The 18914-nt window shown below is 35.9% G+C and overlaps 1 protein-coding gene across 1 annotated transcript; it reads left to right on the forward strand.

Moving 5' to 3' along the window:
* The first annotated feature begins 17661 nt into the window (after positions 1-17661).
* TCEAL7 (transcription elongation factor A like 7) lies at positions 17662-18393 on the forward strand. The gene is made up of 2 exons (XM_047075758.1): positions 17662-17721; positions 18080-18393. The coding sequence occupies exon 2, from the start codon at positions 18091-18093 to the stop codon at positions 18391-18393; it is 303 nt and encodes a 100-aa protein (XP_046931714.1). The 5' UTR covers positions 17662-17721; positions 18080-18090.
* Positions 18394-18914: the final 521 nt, after the last annotated feature.

Here is an 18914-nt window from a genome sequence, read left to right on the forward strand (position 1 = left end):
CTGGATGTCTTCTTTGGAAAAGTGTGTATTCATGTTTTCTTCCCATTTCTTCACTGGATTATTTGTTTTTAGGGTGTGGAGTTTGGTAAGTTCTTTATAGATTTTGGATACTAAGCATTTATCGGATATGTCATTTGAAAATCGCTCTAACCATTCCTTTGGTTGTCTTTTAGTTTTGTTGATGGCTTCCTTTGCAGTGCAGAAGCTTTCTATATTGATGATGTCCCAATAGTTCATTTTTGTTTTAAATTCCCTTGTCTTTGGAAATGTGTCGAGTAAGAAATTATTGCGGTTGAGGTTAAAGAGATTTTTACCTGCTTTCTCTTCTAGGGTTTTGATGGTTTCCTGTCTCACATTTAGGTCTTTCATCCATTTTGAGTTTTTTTATGTAGAATAAAAGAAAGTGATCTAGTTTCATTCTTTTGCATGTTGCTGTCCAGTTCTCCCAGCACTATTTGCTAAAGAGACTGTCTGTTTTCCGTTGGATACTCTTTCCTGCTTTGTCAAAGATTAGTTGGCCATACATTTGTGGGTCCAATTCTGGGGTCTCTATTCTATTCCATTGGTCTATGTGTCTGTTTTTATGCTAGTACCATACTGTCTTGATGATTACAGCTTTGTAGTAGAGGCTAAAATCTGGGATTGTGATGCTTCCCGCTTTGGTTTTCTTCTTCAATACTACTTTGGCTATTCAGGGTCTTTTGTGGTTCCATACAAATTCTAGGAGTGTTTATTCTGGCTTTGAGAAGAAAGTTGGTGCAATTTTGATTAGGATTACATTGAATGTGTAGATTTCTTTGGGTAGTATTGACATTTTAACAACATTTATTCTTCCCATCCATGAGCATGGAAAGTTTTTCCATTTATTTGTGTCTTCTTCAATTTCCTTCATAAGCTTTCTACAGTTTTAAGCATGCATAACTTTTACATCCTTGGTTACATTTATTCCTAGGTATTTTATGGTTCTTGGTGCAATTGTGAATGGGATCAGTTTTTTTTAATTTCTCTTTCTGTTGCTTCATTATCGGTGTATAGAAATGCAACCGATTTCTGTACATTGATTTTGTACCATGCAACTTTGGTGAATTCACATATCAGTGCTAGCAGCCTTTTTGTGGAGTCTTTTGGGTTTTCCATGTAGAGTATCATGTCATCGGAGAAAAGTGAAAGTTTGACTTTATCTTTGCCCATTTTGATACCTTTGATTTCATTTTGTTGCCTGATTGTTGAGGCTAGGATTTCTAACACTATGTTAAACAGCAGTGGTGAGAGTGGACAGCCCTGTCATGATCTCAGGGGAAAACTCTCAGTTTTTCCCCATTGAAGATGATATTAGCTGTGTACTCTGATATATGGCTTTTATGATGTTTAGGTATGTTTCTTCTATCCCCACTTTCTTGAGGGTTTTTATTAATAAATGATTCTGTATTTTGTCAAATGCTTTTTCTTCATCTATTGACAGAATCATATGGTTTTTATCCTTTCTTTTATTAATATGATGTATCACACTGATTGATTTGTGAATATTGAACCAGCCCTGCAGCCCAGGAATGAATCCCACCTGATCATGGTGAACAATTATTTTTACATGCTGTTGACTTCGATTTGCTAGTATCTTGGTGAGAATTTTGCATCCATGTCCATACAAGGATATCGACCTATAATTCTCCTTTTTAGTGGGGTCGCTGTCTGGTTTGGGAATCAAGGTAATGCTGGCTTCATAGAATGAGTCTCAGAGTTTTCCTTCCATTTCTATTTTTTGGAACAGCTTGAGAGGGATAGGTATTAATTCTGCTTTAAATGTCTGGTAGAATTTCCCAGGGAAGCCATCTGGTCCAGAAGTGTTATTTGTTCGGAGATTTTTGATAACTGATTCAATTTCTTCACCAGCTATGGGTCTGTTCAAATTTTCTTTTTCTTCCTGTTTGTGTTTTGGTAGTGTGGGGTGTCTAAGAATCAGATATTTAAAGCTGAGTTCATACCTATTCTTCTCAAACCGTTCCAAAAAATAGAAACAGAAGGAAAGCTTCCAAACTCATTCCGTGAAGCCAGCATTACCTTGCTTCTAAAACCAGACAAAGGCCCCACGAAAAAGGAGAACTCCAGGCCAATATCTGTGATTAACATGGATGCAAAAATTCTCAACAAGATACTCTCAAATCTAATTCAACAGTACATTAAAAGAATTACTTTCCATGATCAAGTGGGATTTATCCTGGGCTGCAGGGCTAGTTCAATATTTGCAAATAAATCAATGTGATACATCACATTAATAAAAGAAAGGATAAGAACTATATGACCCTGTCAACAGATGCAGAAAAAGCATTTGACAAAATACAGCATAATTTCTTAATAAAAACCATCAAGAAAGTCAGAATAGAAGAAACATACCTTACCATCATAAAAGCCATATATTAAAGCCTCACAGCTAATATCATCCATAATGGGGAAAGCTCTCAGTTTTTCAGAGATTAAGAGATCAAGAATGTGACAGGGATGTCCACTCTCACCAGTGTTGTTTAACGTAGAGTTGGAAGTCCTAGCCTCAACAATCAGACAACAAAACGAAATAAAAAGCATCCACTTTGGCAAAGAAGAAGTCAAACTATCACTCTTGAGATGATATGATACTCTATATGGAAAGCCCAAAGACTCTACCAAAAAACTGCTAGAGCTGATACATGAATTCAGCAACATCACAGGATATAAAGTCAATGTGCAGAAATTGATTTGCATTTCTGTACACCAATAATGAAGCTACAGAAAGAGATATCAAGGAATTGATTCCATTTACAACTGCATAAAAAACCATAAAATATTTAGGGATAAACCTGACCAAAGTGGTAAAAGATTTGTATACTGAAAACTATAGAAAGGTTATGAAAGAAATTGAAGAAGACACAAAGAAATGGAAAAATATTCCATGCTCATGGATTGGAAGAACAAACATTGTTAAATTGTCAATACTACCCAAAGCAATCTATACATTCAATGCAATACTTATCAAAATAACACCAGCATCCTTCACAGAGCTAGAACAAATAATTCTAAAATTTGTATGGAACCACAAAAGACCCCTAATAGCCAACGTAATGCTCAGAAAGAAAACCAAAGCTGGAGACATCACAATCCCAGACTTCTTAACTTGTATTACAAAGCTGCAACCAACATGACAGTATGGTACTGGCAAAAAAAAACCCAAAAAAAAACCAAAAAAAAACCCAAAACAGAAATGGACCCATAATTTTATGGCCAACTAATCTTCAACAAAAGAGGAAAGTGTATCCAATGGAAAAAAGGCAGTCTTTTTAGCAAATGGTGCTGGAAAAACTTGGACAGCAACATGCAGAAGAATGAAACTGGACCACTTCCTTACACCATACACAAAAATAAGTTCAAAATGGATGAAAGACCTAAATGTGAGACAGGAAAATATCAAATCCTCCAGAAGAAAAAAGGCATCAACCTCTTTGACCTTGGCCACAGCAACTTCTTATTTGACATGTCTCCGAAGGCAAGGAAAGAAAAGTAAAAAGGAACTATTGCGACCTCACCAAGATAAAAAGCTTCTGCACAGCAAAGGGAACAATCAACAAAACTAACCATCAACTGATGGAATGGCAGAAGATATTTGCAAACGACATATTGGATAAAGGGTCAGTATTGAAAATCTATAAAGAACTTTCTAAACTCAACACCCAAAAAACAAATAATCCAGTGGAGAAATGGGCAGAAGTCATGAATAGACACTTCTCCAAAGAAGAGAATTGGCAAACAGACACATGAAAAGATGCTCAACATTGCTCGTCATCAGGAAAGTACAAATCAAAAAGACAATGAAAACACCTATCAGAGTGGTTAAAATTAACAATTCAGGAAACAACAGATGTTGGGAAGATGTGAATGGGGGACACTTTTGCATTGTTGGTGGGAATGCAAACGGATACAGTCACTAATGAAAACAGTGTGATTGGATCAGATGGACTTGACAGATATATTTAGAACTCTGCATCCCAAAGCAACAGAATATACTTTCTTCTCGAGTGCACATGGAACATTCTCCAAGATAGATCATATACTGGGTCACAAACAGCCCTTCATAAGTTCACAAGAATTGAAATTATACCATGCATACTTTCAGACCACAATGCTATGAAGCTTGAAATCAACCACAGGAAAAAGTCTGGAAAACCTCCAAAACATGGAGGTTAAAGAACACCTTACTAACGAATGAGTGGGTCAACCAGGCAATTAGAGAAGAAATTAAAAAATATATGGAAACAAACGAAAATGAAAATACAACAATCCAAACGCTTTGGGACGCAGCGAAGGCAGTCCTGAGAGGAAAATACATTGCAATCCAGGCCTATCTCAAGAAACAAGAAACATCCCAGATACAAAATCTAACAGCACACCTAAAGGAAATAGAAGCAGAACAGCAAAGGCAGCCTAAACCCAGCAGAAGAAGAGAAATAATCAAGATCAGAGCAGAAATAAACAATATAGAATCTAAAAAAAAACTGTAGAGCAGATCAACGAAACCAAGAGTTGGTTTTTTGAAAAAATAAACAAAATTGACAAACCTCTAGCCAGGCTTCTCAAAAAGAAAAGGGAGATGACCCAAATAGATAAAATCATGAATGAAAATGGAATTATTACAACCAATCCCTCAGAGATACTAATGAAAACAGTGTGGAGGTTCCTCAAAAAATTAAAAATACAATTATCCTATGCCCCAGCAATTGCACTGCTAAGAATTTATCCAAAGGATACAAAAATGCTGATTTCAAAGGACACATACCCCCAATGTTTATAGCAATGCTACCAACAATAGCCAAGTTATGGAAAGAGCCCAAATGTCCATTGTCTGATGAATGGATAAAGAAGATGTGGTACACACACACACACACACACACAATGGAATACTACTTGGCGATGAAAAAAATTAAATCTTCCTGTTTGCAGCAATGTGGATGGAACTAGAAGGTATTATGCTAAGTGAAATATGTCAGCCAGAGAAAGACAGATATCACACGATTTCACTCATATGTGGAATTTGATAAACTTAACAGATGATCATAAAGGAAGGGAAGAAAAAATAAGATAAAAAAGAGAGAGGGAGGCAAACCACAAGAGACTCTTAAATACAGAGAACCAACTGAGGATTGATGGGGGTGGGGGGCTGGGGGGCAGGTTAAATGGGTGATGGTAATTAAGGAGGGTACTTGTTAGGATGAGCACTGGGTATTATGTGTAAGTGACATATCACCTGATTCTATGCCTGAAGCCAAGACTACACTGTATGCTAACTTAAGAATAAAAAACAAATAATAAAAAAACCAAAATTAAATGTAAAGATGATAAAAATAATAAAATAAAAATGCTTTTAAATCCCCAAAATGCTCTTGTATATAACCACATGTATGTCATTTCCTGCATACCTCCTTCTTCTATGTAGAGGTGCACTCCAGCAGGTGTCATTTTTCTTCCATGTCAGGAACTCATTTAATATTTCTTTCAGTAAAAGTCATAATGGCAAATACATTGACCTTTTGTTTGTTAGGAAAAGCCTTTATTCATCTTGAATTTTGAAGGATATTTTCAGTGGTAAAAAATTCTCAGTGAACATTTTTTTTCTTTCAGTCCTTAAAAGATGTCATTCCATTGTCTTTTTTTCTTATAAATTCAGATGCTGTGTGGAGTCATTCTTAGATTTATACCTTTGTTTATAACATAACCTTTTTCTGTCACTGCTATTCAGATTTTCTCTTAGTAACTGCTTTTCAGGACTTTGATTATGATATACTCTGATGTGGCATTCCTTTTTTAATGAAGATATAATGAAATATTATGTTAGTTCCAAATGTGCAACATAATGATTTGATATTGGTATATATTGCAAAATAATACCACAATAAGTCTAGTTAACATTCATCAACACATATAGTTACAATTTTTTCTTTGTTATGCCCATTTTTTTCCCTCCAACAACTTCCAACAAGTACGGGTGAATCATCTTACTCACAAAGTGCTAAAACCTCACTCACCAGCTCAGTGGGGAAACCGACCAATGAGGACAGGATACAATTCTTTTTTTTCCTTTGGATGAGAACTTTTAAGATCTACTCTCTTAGTAACTTTAAAATATACAATACAGGGGCAGCTGGGTGGCTCAGTTGGTTAAGTGACCGACTTCAGGTCAGGTCATGATCTCACAATTTGTGAGTTCAGGCCCCGCATAGGGCTCTGTGCTGACAGCTCAGATCCTGGAGCCTTCTTGGGATTCTATGTCTCTCTCTCTCTCTCTCTCTCTCTGCCCCATCCCTGCATGCACTCTGTCTCTGTCTCTCAAAAATGAATAAAAATTAATTTTTTTTAAATATACAATACAGTGTTTTTCCATTTTAATAACTTATTTTATTTAACCCCATATATACAATATATGATCATTTCAACATATAATCAAAGTAGGAATGAGATGTTTACATTCTTTTTTCCTACAATAAAGTATTTATAATTATTCTTTAAATTTTATTTATTTATTTTGAGAGACAGAGCACAATTGGGGAATAGGCAGAGAGAGAGGGAGATATGGTCCCAAGCAGGCCTTGTGCTGTCAGTGCAAAGCCCAACATAGGGCTCCATCCCACAAACCATGAGATCATGACCTGAGTCAAAATCAAGAGTCAGACTGACTGAGCCACCCATGTGCCCCAGTTAATATTTTTTAAAGTTTATTTATTTATTCTGAGAGGGGGTGAAGGCCTCTAGGAGAGGGAAAGAGAGAAAATCCCAAACAGGCTCCGCAGAGTCAGCAGAGTTTAATGCAGGGCTCAATCTCACAACTGTGAGATCAAGACCTGAGCCGAAATCAAGAGTCTGATTCTTAATGGACTGAACCACCTAGGCACCCCTACAGTAGAGTATTATTAACTATAGTCACCATGCTGTACATTATATCCCTAGTACTTATTTATTTTATCACTGGAAGTTTGTACCTTTTTACCACCTTCACCCATTTTGCTCACACACCCCAACCACTGCATCTGGAAACCATCAATCTGTTCTCTGTATCTATGAGTTTGGTGTGTGTGTGTGTGTGTGTTTTTAATATTCCACATATAAGTAAGATCATACAGTATTTGCCTTTCTCTAACTTATTTCACATAGCATAATGCCTTTAAGGTCCATCCATGTTGTCACAAATGGCAGGATTTCATTATTCTTTTATAGCTGAATAATATTCCATTGTGTATATATGCCACATTTTCTTTATTGATTCATCCATCAATGGACACTTAGTTTGTTTTTATGGCTTGGCTACTGTAAATAATGCTGCAATGAACATGGGAGTGATGTCACATTCTTTTTGTTTATCCTGCTGGAAGTTTATTGTGCTTCTTGGGTCTGTGATTTTGTAATATTCAAAAAATTTAGAAATATATCAGGGGCACCTGGGTGGCTCAGTCGGTTAAGGCTCTGACTTCAGCTCAGGTAATGATTTTACATTTTTTTGGTTTTGAGCCCTACATCGGGCTCTCTGTTGTCAGTGCAGAGCCTGCTTTGGACCCTCTGTCCCCCTCTTTCTCTGCCCCTACCCCACTTATTCTCTCAAAAATAAACATTTTGAAAAAAAGAAATATTTTATCTATTATATCTTTCAATATATTTTTTGTGTCACACACTATCTTCTTTGTCTGAGTCATATTGCCAGTTATACTGCTTTATATTGATCCACAGGTCACTGAGGCTTTCTTCATTTTTTAAAAATGTTTATTTATTTTTGAGAGAGAGAGAGAGTGTGTGTGTGTGTGAGCAGGGGAGGTGCAGAGAGAGAGAGGGACAGTGGATCCAAAGCAGGCTCCACACTAACAGCAGAAAGCCTGATGTGGGTCTAGAACTCAGGAACAGCAAGATTATGACCTGAGTGATGTGTGATGCTCAACTGACTGAGCCACCCAGGCACCCCTCTCTTCATTTATTTTTTACTGAGATGCAGTTTCCATAGTTTCTATTATCATGTGTTCATTCACATTTTTTAAATAAAAAGTTTATTGGGATACAATTCATATATCATTTAATTCTGCAATTTAAACTGTGTAAGTCAATGTTTTTTTAGTATGTGAACAGAATAGTGCAGCTATTACTACAATCAATGTTAGAACATTTTAATTACCTCTAAAGGAAGCCTACTTGAAGTAATTCCATATTTGTCCCCATACTCCCAAGCCTACACAACCACTAATCTAATTTCTATCTCTGTAGATTTGTCTATTCTGAACACTTCATACAAATGGAATCAGGCAAAATGTGATCTTTTCTGACAGTCTTATTTCATGTACTATATTGTTTTCAAGGTTCATTCATGTTGTAGCCTATATTAGTACTTAATGTATTTTATTGGCAAATAATATTCTAGCGTATCAATCTACCACATTGTAATCATTAGTTGATGAACATTTGAGCTGTTTCCAAGTTTTGCCTATTTTGAATAAAGGTATTTATAAGTATTCATGCACAAATTTTTATGTGGACATATGTTTTCATTTCTCTGTGTACATACCTAGGAGTGAAATTGCTGGGTCATATACTAATTCTATATTTAACTTTTTGAGGAACTGCCAAAATGTCTTCCAAAACAGTTGCACCATTTTATATTCCCATCAGCAATGCATTAGTCCCAAATTTTCCACATCCTCATCAACATTGGTAATTCTAATTTTAGTATAGTTATCCTAATGGGTATAAAGTGATATTTTATTGTGGTTTTGATTTGCATTTGCCTAATGGTTATAGTGATGTTGAACATCATTTCACGTGTTTCTCAGCCATATTTTTACCTTTTTGCTTATATGTCTATTCAGATCATTTGCTCATTTTTAATTAGGTTGTCTTTACATTACCCAGTATAATAGCTCTTTATATATGTTAGCTACAAGCTCCTTGTCTGATATATGATTTAGAATTTTTTTCATATTCTGTTAAGTATGTTTTCATTTTCTTGATATCCTCTGAGGCATAAAAGTTTTAAATTTTGAAGATATCTGATTTATCTTTTATTTTTGTATGTGTGTACTTTGGGTGTCATGTCTAAGAAACCATATCTAATCCAAGGTCACAAAGACTTATGCTTATGTTCTCTTCTAAGGGTTTTATGGTTTTTTTCTTACATTTAGGTCTGTGATTCATTTTGAGTTAATTTTCGTGTATGGTGAGAGGAGTTCAGCTTTATTCTCATGCATGTGGTTATCCTGGTCTCTCAGTACCCTTTGTTGAAAATTTGGTCTTTCCCCCATCAAATTATCTTGGTGCCATTCTAAAAAATCAAATGACAATGGAATATGGGTTTATTTCTGGAGTTTCAGTTGTATTCCATTGACTTGTATGTCTATCCTTTCCCTGTACTACACTGTTTTGATGATTATAGCCTTATAGTAAGATTTGAAATCAGGAAGTGTAATTCCTTCATCTTTATTCTTCTTTGACAAGACCGTGTTGGTTATTCTACATTCCTTGAAATTCCATATGTATTTGACAATCTACTGTTTCATTTCTTCAAAAAAGGTCGTTAAACTTTTGAAAGGGATTGCATTGAATCTGTAGATCTCTTTGAGGAGTATTGCCATTTTAACAACTTAAGTCCTGGGGAGCCTGGGTGGCTCAGTCAGTTAAGCATCTGACTTGATTGTAGCTCAGGTCATGAACTCACATTTTATGGGTTTGAGCCCCACATGGATTCTTGGGATTCTCTCTCTCTCTCTGCCCCTCCCCAGTTTGCATGCACACTCTCTATCTCAAAATAAATAAATAAACTTTAAAAAATTTCTAAGTCCTTAATTCATGAATATGGAATGTCTTTCATTTATTTAGGTATTTATTTTGTTTCAAAAAATCTTTGTAATTTTCAGAGCATAAGTTTTGCACTTTTTAAAAAATGTCTTCCTAAGTTTTTTATTCTTTTCTTTTGAAGTTATTTTTTATATTATAAATAGAATTATTTCCATAATTTCCTTTTCAGATTGTTCATAGGTGTTTATAAACACTACTGGTTTTGTGTGTTGATTTCATACTCTGAAGTTTTGAATTCATTTATTAGTTCTGGTAACCTTCATTTGGATTGTTTAGGATTTTCTATGTATAAGATCATGTTGCCTGCAAATAGAGACAGATTTACTTTTCCCTTTCCAATCTGGATCCTTTGGATTTCATGTTCTTGCCTAGTTGCCCTATCAGAAACCTCCAGTGCAATGCTGACTAGAGGTGGTGAAAGCATATATCTTTGTCTTGTTCCTGATCTTAGGGTAAAAGCATCCAATCTTTCACCACTAACTATAATGTTAGCTGTGGGTTTTTCTTATATGTCCATCAGGTTGAGGATGTTTCCTCTATTCCTAGATTTTTAGAGTTTTCTTTGCTATTATGAAGGGCTGTTGTATTTTTTAAAAATTTTGTTTAGTTCACTGAAATGAAATGGTGATATGGTGCTTGTTTCTTTTTTTTTTTAATTCTATTAATATGGTGTATACATATATTGAGTTTCCTGAGATTAACTCTGTTTGGTTGTGGCACATAATTGTTTATATTTGTTGCTAAATTCAGCTTGTTAGTATTTTATTGAGTGTATTTGCATCTATATCATAAGAGTTATTGATCTGTAGTTTTCTTGTGATGTCTTTTTCTAATTTGGGTATCAGGGTGATATTGGCCACCTAGAATGAGATGGGAAATGTCCTCTTCTTTTTTACTTTTTGGAAGAAGTGGTATTATTTCTTTTTAAGTGTTTGGTAAAATTCACTGGTAAGGTCATCTGAGGTTGTTTTTCTTTGCTTATTGGGAAATTTTTAAATTATTACTTCAATTTATTTGCTTGTTATCAATCTATTCAAGTTTTCTAGTTCTTCTTAGGTTTGTTTTGGTAGTTTGTGTCTTTCTAGGAATTTGATCATTTCATCTGATTTGTTTAATTAACAGGCATGCAGATGTTTATAGCATTCTCTTACAATCTTTTCTAAAATTTCTGTAAAGGCAGTAGCAGTGGCTGCTCTTTCATTCCTGATTTTAGTATTTAGAATCTTCTCTCTTTTTTTTCTTAATGAGTCTAAAAGTCTGTCAATTTTGTTGTCCTTTTTCAATAAACAATTTTCGGTTTTGTTGAATTTCTCTAAATTTTTTCTCTTATGTATTTCATTAATTTCTGTTCTAATCCTTATTATCTCCTTCCTTCTAGTTCCTTTGGGTTTACTACACTCTTGTTTTTTCTCATTTCATAAGGTGGAAGACTACTGTTTTGAGATCTTTCTTTTTTTCAATGTATTTACTTGCAAATATAAATTTCACTTTAAGCACTACTTTACATAAATCCTGTAAGTTGTGGTATGATGTGTGTTAATTTTTATTTATGTCAAAGTATTTCCTAATTTCCTTGTGATTTCTTATGACATTCATTATTTCAAGTTGTGTTGTTTAATTTCTACATTTTTTTAAATTACAAAGAGAGAGAGAAGGTGTAAGCAGGGGAGAGGGGCAGAGGGAGAGAAGAGAGAGGAGAGAGGAGGAGAGAGGCTCCATGCTCAGTGAGTATCTCAATGTGGGGTGTGATCTCACAACCCTGGGATCATGACCTGACCCGAAATCAAGAATCAGATGCTCAACCAATTGAGCCATAAAGGCACCCTATTTCTGCATATTTTCAATTTACCAAACTTCTTTCCACTATTAATTTCTAATTTTACTCCATTGTGATCACAAACTGTACTTTGTATAGTGTTAACCTTTTAAAAATTTTATTAAGGTGTTTTAATTGTTTAGCATGTGGCATATATGTAATTAGGTCCAGGTGGTACGTTTCATCTTATTTAACTTTTGTCTACTTATTTTATTATTGAAAGTAGTATATTGAAATTTCTTACTATTGTTGTCTATTTATCACTTAAATTGGTCAGTTTTTGACTCATGCATGTATTTTTGAGGGTCTCTTATTAAGTGCATATACATATATAATTGATATATCTTCCTGATGGATTTATTTCTTTATCATTATAAAATCTAATTTTGGAAAATGTTTTGTTTTAAAGCTAGTTGTGTGTTATTAGTATAGTCACCCCAGTTTTCTTGTGGTTGCTGTTTGCATGATTTTTCCATTCTTTTACTTTTAACTTATTTGTCCCTTTGAGTATAAATTTCTTCTGTAGACAGAATTTTGATGAATATTGCTTTTTATTTATTTTTTAAAGTTTATTTCTTTTGAGAGCGTTCACAGGAGGGGCAGAGAGAGAAAGAGAGAAAGAGAATCCTAAGCAGGTTCTGCACTATTAGTGCAGAGCCTGAGGCAGGGCTTGAACTCAAGAACCATGAGATCATGACCTGAGCCAAAATCAAGAATGAGTTGCTTAATCTACTGCACCACCCAAGCACCCCATGAATGTTGTTTTTTATACCCAGTTTTACAATCTCTATCCTAGATTGGATTGTTTACTCTATTTACATTTAATGTTATTATTGATAGAATTGTATTTACATCTGCCACATTCCTTTTTGTTTTATATACATCTCAAGTCTTTTTGTTATTCTTTTCCTACTTTACAGCTTCCTTTTTCATTAAGTTAAAATTTTTAGTGTAACATTTTTATTCCTTTGATATTTTTCACTATAGATTTTTATTTATTTTCTTAGTGGTTACTGTAGGTGCTATTATATACTCTTATCAAAATTTACTTCACATTTATGTTAACTTAATTCCAGTGTAATACAGATATGTTACTTCACTATAACTCTATTCCTTCTTTTTTTTGTACAATTATTGTTATACATCTTACACCTGTATATGTTAGGAAACCAAAAATGTATAGTTATAATTATTACTTAATATAATTTTATGCCTACTATGTAGAAACTGAGGAAAGAAAGGTGAACAAGTATGTCTGTAGAGTTTGCTATAGTGACATTCTTATTTTCCATTTCTTGTTGTCTTCAACTGTTCCTGTGGTTTCAAGTTACCACATGGTATTGTTTACTTAACTTAATACAAGTGTCCTCTTACCTGCGTCATTTGTACTATTATTGTCAAATATACTACATTTCTATATGTAAATAAGACCAACAATAAAATCACTCAAGATTACTTTATACAATCACTTTAAAAGTCAGTTAAGATTTTTGAGAAGGGGAAGAAATGTGTTTTTATATAGTATTTTATAATAATATAATTACTTTTACTGGTACTCTTTGCTTTTTGTGTGGATTTGAATTGCTGCCTGGATTAATTTGCTGTCAACTTGAAGGACTCTTTTTCATACTTCTTGTAAGGTGTATTTACAAGCAATGAATTCTCTCAGGTTTTGTTTCTCTGGGAATGTCTTTATTTCACTTTTATTATTTTTTCATAAGATAAATATTACACAACATAATTCGCCATTCTAACCATTTTAAATTGTAGAATTCATTATCTTTTATTACATTCACAGTGTTGTGCAGGTATCTATACTATCTAACTCCAGAATATTTCCATCATCCCAGAAGAAAACCCCAAGCCTTTTAAGCATTCTCTCTTCATTCTATTGTCTCCTAGTCCCTAGAAACGATTAATTTTCTTTCTGCCTCTATGAGTTTGCCTATTATGGATATTTTATATAAATGTAATAGTATAATATGTGGCCTTTTGTGCCTGGCTTGTAACTTATTTACTATTCTTTGCCCAGCCTCATGAAGCTCCACTTTATGTATGTGCAACTCAATGTACAGCAACAGACTCAAGGAAAACTCTAAAAAAAATTTGGAGAATGATTTTTTGCACTAATCCCTCATTTCTGGTATTCTTCCCCACAAATTTCAGCCACTTTCACCTCCCAGAATTTCAACTCTTTCTTGTCAACCAACTCAGGAACCTGTGCCACCATCCATAAGGTATCTTTCATCAAAACCCAAAGCAATCTTACAGTTCACCCTGATTGCTTTGCTTCTCTCAGGGACCACACCATTTGTGCTGCCAGTTGTCCAGAGTATGAAAACAATTGTAGTTGTTTGATATATTTGCCCAGTTATGTGGTTCTTCAAGATAGGAGGATATGCCCAATTCCAGTCTGCCCATAATTTTTGCCATTTGGTTTATTTTAGCATATTTTGTACAATTCTAGAACAGGTTGCTTATAGATTCCCTTCATCCCATGTGAAGTCCTATTGGAAAAGGAACCAGCAAGTCACCCATATGTCTACTTAACCCACAGTAAAATTCACCCATGCTTGGCACAGCAAAGGTAGGAGTACAATGTATCTCTGTCTTCACCTTGCTATCTCTTTTGGATCAACCAGATAAGCTGTGATCTAACCGAGGATTGTACACCAGTATTCCCTTTTCACAGACCTCTGTCTTTATGTGATCCTTTTAGAAATACCACCTCCACTTGGTTTAAAAGAGGGAATAATCTATGTTCTTTCTTTCATCCATGAAAAAGTTATAGAATTGACTTGCACCATGTGCCAACCTTGGAGTCAGAGCATCTTACTTAAAATTCTATATCCGTTATTTATTGTGTGACTTTGGGCAAGCAATTTAATCTCTGTACTTCTTAGTTTCCTATTAATAGTATTATAAATATTAATTTATAATAAGCATATGTAAAATGCTTACAAGAATTGCTGGTACATAAGTATTATGTAAGTGTGAAGTATCATTGGTGGCATTGTTATAATGAACAACACCGACCTCTCCACAAAGTCAATGGCTTCCACATTTTTTATATCTTACCTTTACCTGTCTCCTTGCACTGAGTTGGGGAGAGGGAAGGCTGGGGTGATTGTTGTGGGTAGTAGAGCTGGCTTAGAAATGCTTTTTGGCAAGCTCTTATGAAGGTATCTGGTCCTAATTGTTGGAGTTTCTTTTTATGACACATAATGCCTCTTTGTCCTCACCTGTGAGTGCGATGAGTCAGTACTAAGGAAACAAGTCAAATCTAACTAAATATCTTACCTTGCTTGCATTGCATGCAGTTTCATACCAGCTTTTACTTAGTAATGGAGATATATTCCATGAGATGTTCAGAAAATCAACTAAAGATGTTCTTATCTAGTGAGATTGTTGGTGGATAAGATAAAATAATTCAGGGTAGTGATATGATCATATCTGTTGCTTGAAATCATTATTCTATTAGAAAGTAAAAAGCTGTAGGTCAAAGAGACCAGTAAATGTTGTGGATGTCCAGGAGTTTATGGCTGTTTTCATAAGGGGGTGGCACTAGAGCCAGAGTGAGAACTGGAAGGATTCCCAAAATCCTTACGAGGTAATCATTGAGACCTGTCATTTATTGGACCACTTGGTATTTTTCAGTCATATACTAAATGGTTTATATAAATTATATCATTTAATTTTGACAACTTTATGAAGTATTAGCCTCATTTTATAGATGAGGCACAAGGAAGTTTTAATATCCAAGTTTTATATTCAAGGTTATACAACAGGTAAGCAAATGCAATTAATTCAAACCCAGATCTGTTAAAAGATATGCTTCTTACAACAATGCTAAAATCTTCAGCATCTGGATCCTTCCAGCCATTTGAAAACCATGAGTCTAACCATCTGTATGAAAAGGTGTTCACAGAAGATTCAGGGACTCCCCACCCCACCAATTAATCTTATGCCTCTATCACAACTTACCATTTCTTAATAACTGTGACAATACTCCACTCTTTTTAAGACCTCTTTCTTTTAAGTATTTTCTGGAACTATTAACATCAATCTTGTTTGTGGCAACTTTGTATTCATAATGAGCTAGGGTCTTCCTTAAAAAAAAAAAAAAGCTTTAAGAACACATTCCTCTTTCTGTTGCATATATTTCAAATTAACATATCAACAACAAAGAATCCACTTAGATTAGTGCCAAAATCCTTAGCAACAAAAAATTCAGTGTGATAAGTGACTAAATGTGGCCAGTTTCTGTCACCGCATCTAATTCTCCAGTGTGGCTGAATGAGGTCTAAGAAAACATAAATAGGATGGCAATATCTGGGACAAATGAAAAACTATTTGATTCTGAATAAGACTATTGAGGAAAGGTGGGATCTTTTGAATACAAGAAATAAAGAAAACTGCATAGTACAAACTGAGAGAGAGGGAATGATGTTGAGATCAAACCAGTAAAGTTTTATGACTGATTTTTGAGCTCTGGAAATCTAAGGGCAAGGTGCTGTTGGATTATGGCCTTAGTAGTTCACCTAATGAAAGGGCCTCACATGCCGAGCTCCTCAGAAGGGTAGCATCCAGCTGCCCTGTATGTTTTAAACTTCCAAAAATGTGTCTGCCTGGAGGGTCTATATTTATCTTCTGACTCAGCAGCAGAAACAGGTGTCCTGGTTCTTTTTTCCCTCCTATCTTGACTCTTTTTCCAAATGTATTTATTGTTATTGTATTTTTGATTAATAAAAGAATACAATAAGTTGATGGAAAAAATGGAAAAGTAGGAAATTATCAGAATAAATGTAAAAAACCGCCGTCTCAATCATTACTTTCTTTCCTAATTTACTCTACCCCCTACAATTTGGTTTTAAGAATTGAACAGAAAGGTAAATGTGGCTATTAGTGACTGGTGGGGAGGTGGTCAAGGGAAAACTGCTACCTTTCTGTTGTAGTTTAGAAGAAGATGAGTAATCTCTCTCAACACAACCCTAAAAAGTAACAATGGTTAATACGACTCTAGGAAGCTGCAGCCCTTTTCTGGTAATCAGAGAAAGGCAAATTCCAACCATAGAGAGACGGGGCCACTATTGACCTCTGAAATTAGCAATGACAAAAATGAATGACAGGTCCTTGGTGTGGTGGGGAGGTGGGACATTGGTAAGTCGGTCCACTTCTGCAACACAGCTTGTGGGAGGGGAAAGTGGGGACCAGAGTTGGATGACATAATCCTCACGTGACCAGGAGCTGCCGCGAAGTCCTTATATTCACGGGCTTCTTTCTCCTCTGGGTCCCAGTTCCTTACTGTCCTGTAGGCGTTTGTGCTTGTGGCCAAGAGAAGGAGGACTTAAATTCCTTAAATCTCAGAAGGTTGGTTTGAGGGAACCGCTGGGACCCGTGGGGGTGGTAGTGGCTGAATCCAGTGACTGGAATAGGTCCAGGCTCGCTTTTCCTCAAACCCCTGCAAACTCGTTGGGAGATTATTGTATTTTTTGAAAGGACAGGGTGGGGGGATAGGTGGAAGCCTCCTGAGAAACAGCCACAGACTTATAGTTTAGAAATAATCGGCTTCTCAGATTGGTAAGCTTTCTGTTTATCCTCCTCTTTCTCCACTTCCGTTGAGGAAATGAGTTGTGGACTGTTGTGTGGAGAAATGCTAGAATCCTGGGGTGGAGGCAGAAATTTAAACATAATTTGAAAATATTTTCTCCCATTGAATGCTTCCCTGAGGGCCATGGGAGGGGGCGGGGGTGCCGAGGAGACAGCCGCCCTCGCGAGGACTAAGCCAGAGGTTGAGGGGTGGGGGGTGGGGACAGAGATCCAGAGGAAGGGATAAGAATAGGAGGGGAACCAGGAGGTAGGAAATTTTGGGCGACAATAGTTATGAAGATCCCGGACTCAAGATAATAACGAGTGTCTTGTCTCTGGGGCTGGTGGATCCACCGAGAGCTCCCTCCTCTCCTCCCCCTTCCTTTCTGTATGCAGGTCCACGGGTCTGCGTTCACTGACATCTGGAGGCAAGAAAAAGAGGAGGAAACTATCTTTAATCCTCATAGGTCAGTGTCGGGGAGGCACTTAGCCCGGGGTCTCTGAGGGTGGGAGTTGGGAAGGGCAAGATCTGGGTAAAATTTGCAGCCTCACAGCTCAACTCTCGGTGCGTTCCCTTTCTCCCGCCGGTGGGAGAGGCCATTAGCCTTGTCTGCTGGGGAAATGGTGGGTTGCCGGGAGAGGGGGAAGGAGGAAGAGTGGTGGGGGGCGTGTGGGATAGGAACGGGATGCATCTCAAACTTCAAAGGGCTGGACCTGTGTGGCCCGAGTGGGAAATTAGGCGAGTACGTTGTTCAAAGAGAAACCGACAAACCTGAATCAAAAGAAACGAGGCATTTTGCTCTATATTTTCTCCCCGGACTTAAGCTGGAAACATCATGCAAAAACCCTGTAAAGAAAATGAAGGAAAGCCCAAGTGCAGCGTGCCAAAGAGAGAGGAAGATCCCCCCTATGGAGAATTTGAACGTCAGCAAACAGAAGGGAATTTTAGGCAAAGGCTGCTTCAGTCTCTCGAGGAATTTAAAGAGGACATAGATTATAGGCATTTTAAGGATGAAGAAATGACAAGGGCGGGAGATGAGGTGGAAAGGTGTTTGGAAGAGATAAGGGGTCTGAGAAAGAAATTTAGGGCTCTGCAATCTAACCATAGGCATTCTCGGGACCGTCCTTATCCCATTTAATGCATTTCTCTGCTGAATTAAATTATTTTATGTTACTAATATTACCACCATTGGTTTCTTTTTGTCTGCATGTTCTTGCTAAATATTGCTACCATTTTACTCCTATCCTTCAATGTTCCTTTGATTTACATATGACTCCTGCTTCCAACATCTCATCTTTTGACCCAATTTCACTCATTTAATAAGGATGTTTCATTCATATGCATGGGAAGATGCTCACTGTAGACTGTAAAGTGAAAATAATAAGTTGCCAAACAGTGTGTGTATGTGTATATATACACACATATATATACACATGCACACTTTATATGTACATTTATATATGACATAACGCAAAAGAAAAAGTTAGAATTATTATACACTGAAAGTTTAACAGTGAATTTCTGCGTGATATGTATTTTATTTCTTTTTTGCTTATCTGCGTCTTCTCATTTTCCAAAAAAAATGAATATATGTGCATATGTGCGTGTATTATTTGTGTCACAAAGAACTAAAATAAACAGACACAATAAAAACTTGTC

This window comes from Lynx rufus, unplaced genomic scaffold (assembly GCF_022079265.1).
Source record: "Lynx rufus isolate CCGP_SWC_20201006 ecotype Redwood Valley unplaced genomic scaffold, mLynRuf1.p SCAF_14, whole genome shotgun sequence".
NCBI lineage: Eukaryota > Metazoa > Chordata > Mammalia > Carnivora > Felidae > Lynx > Lynx rufus.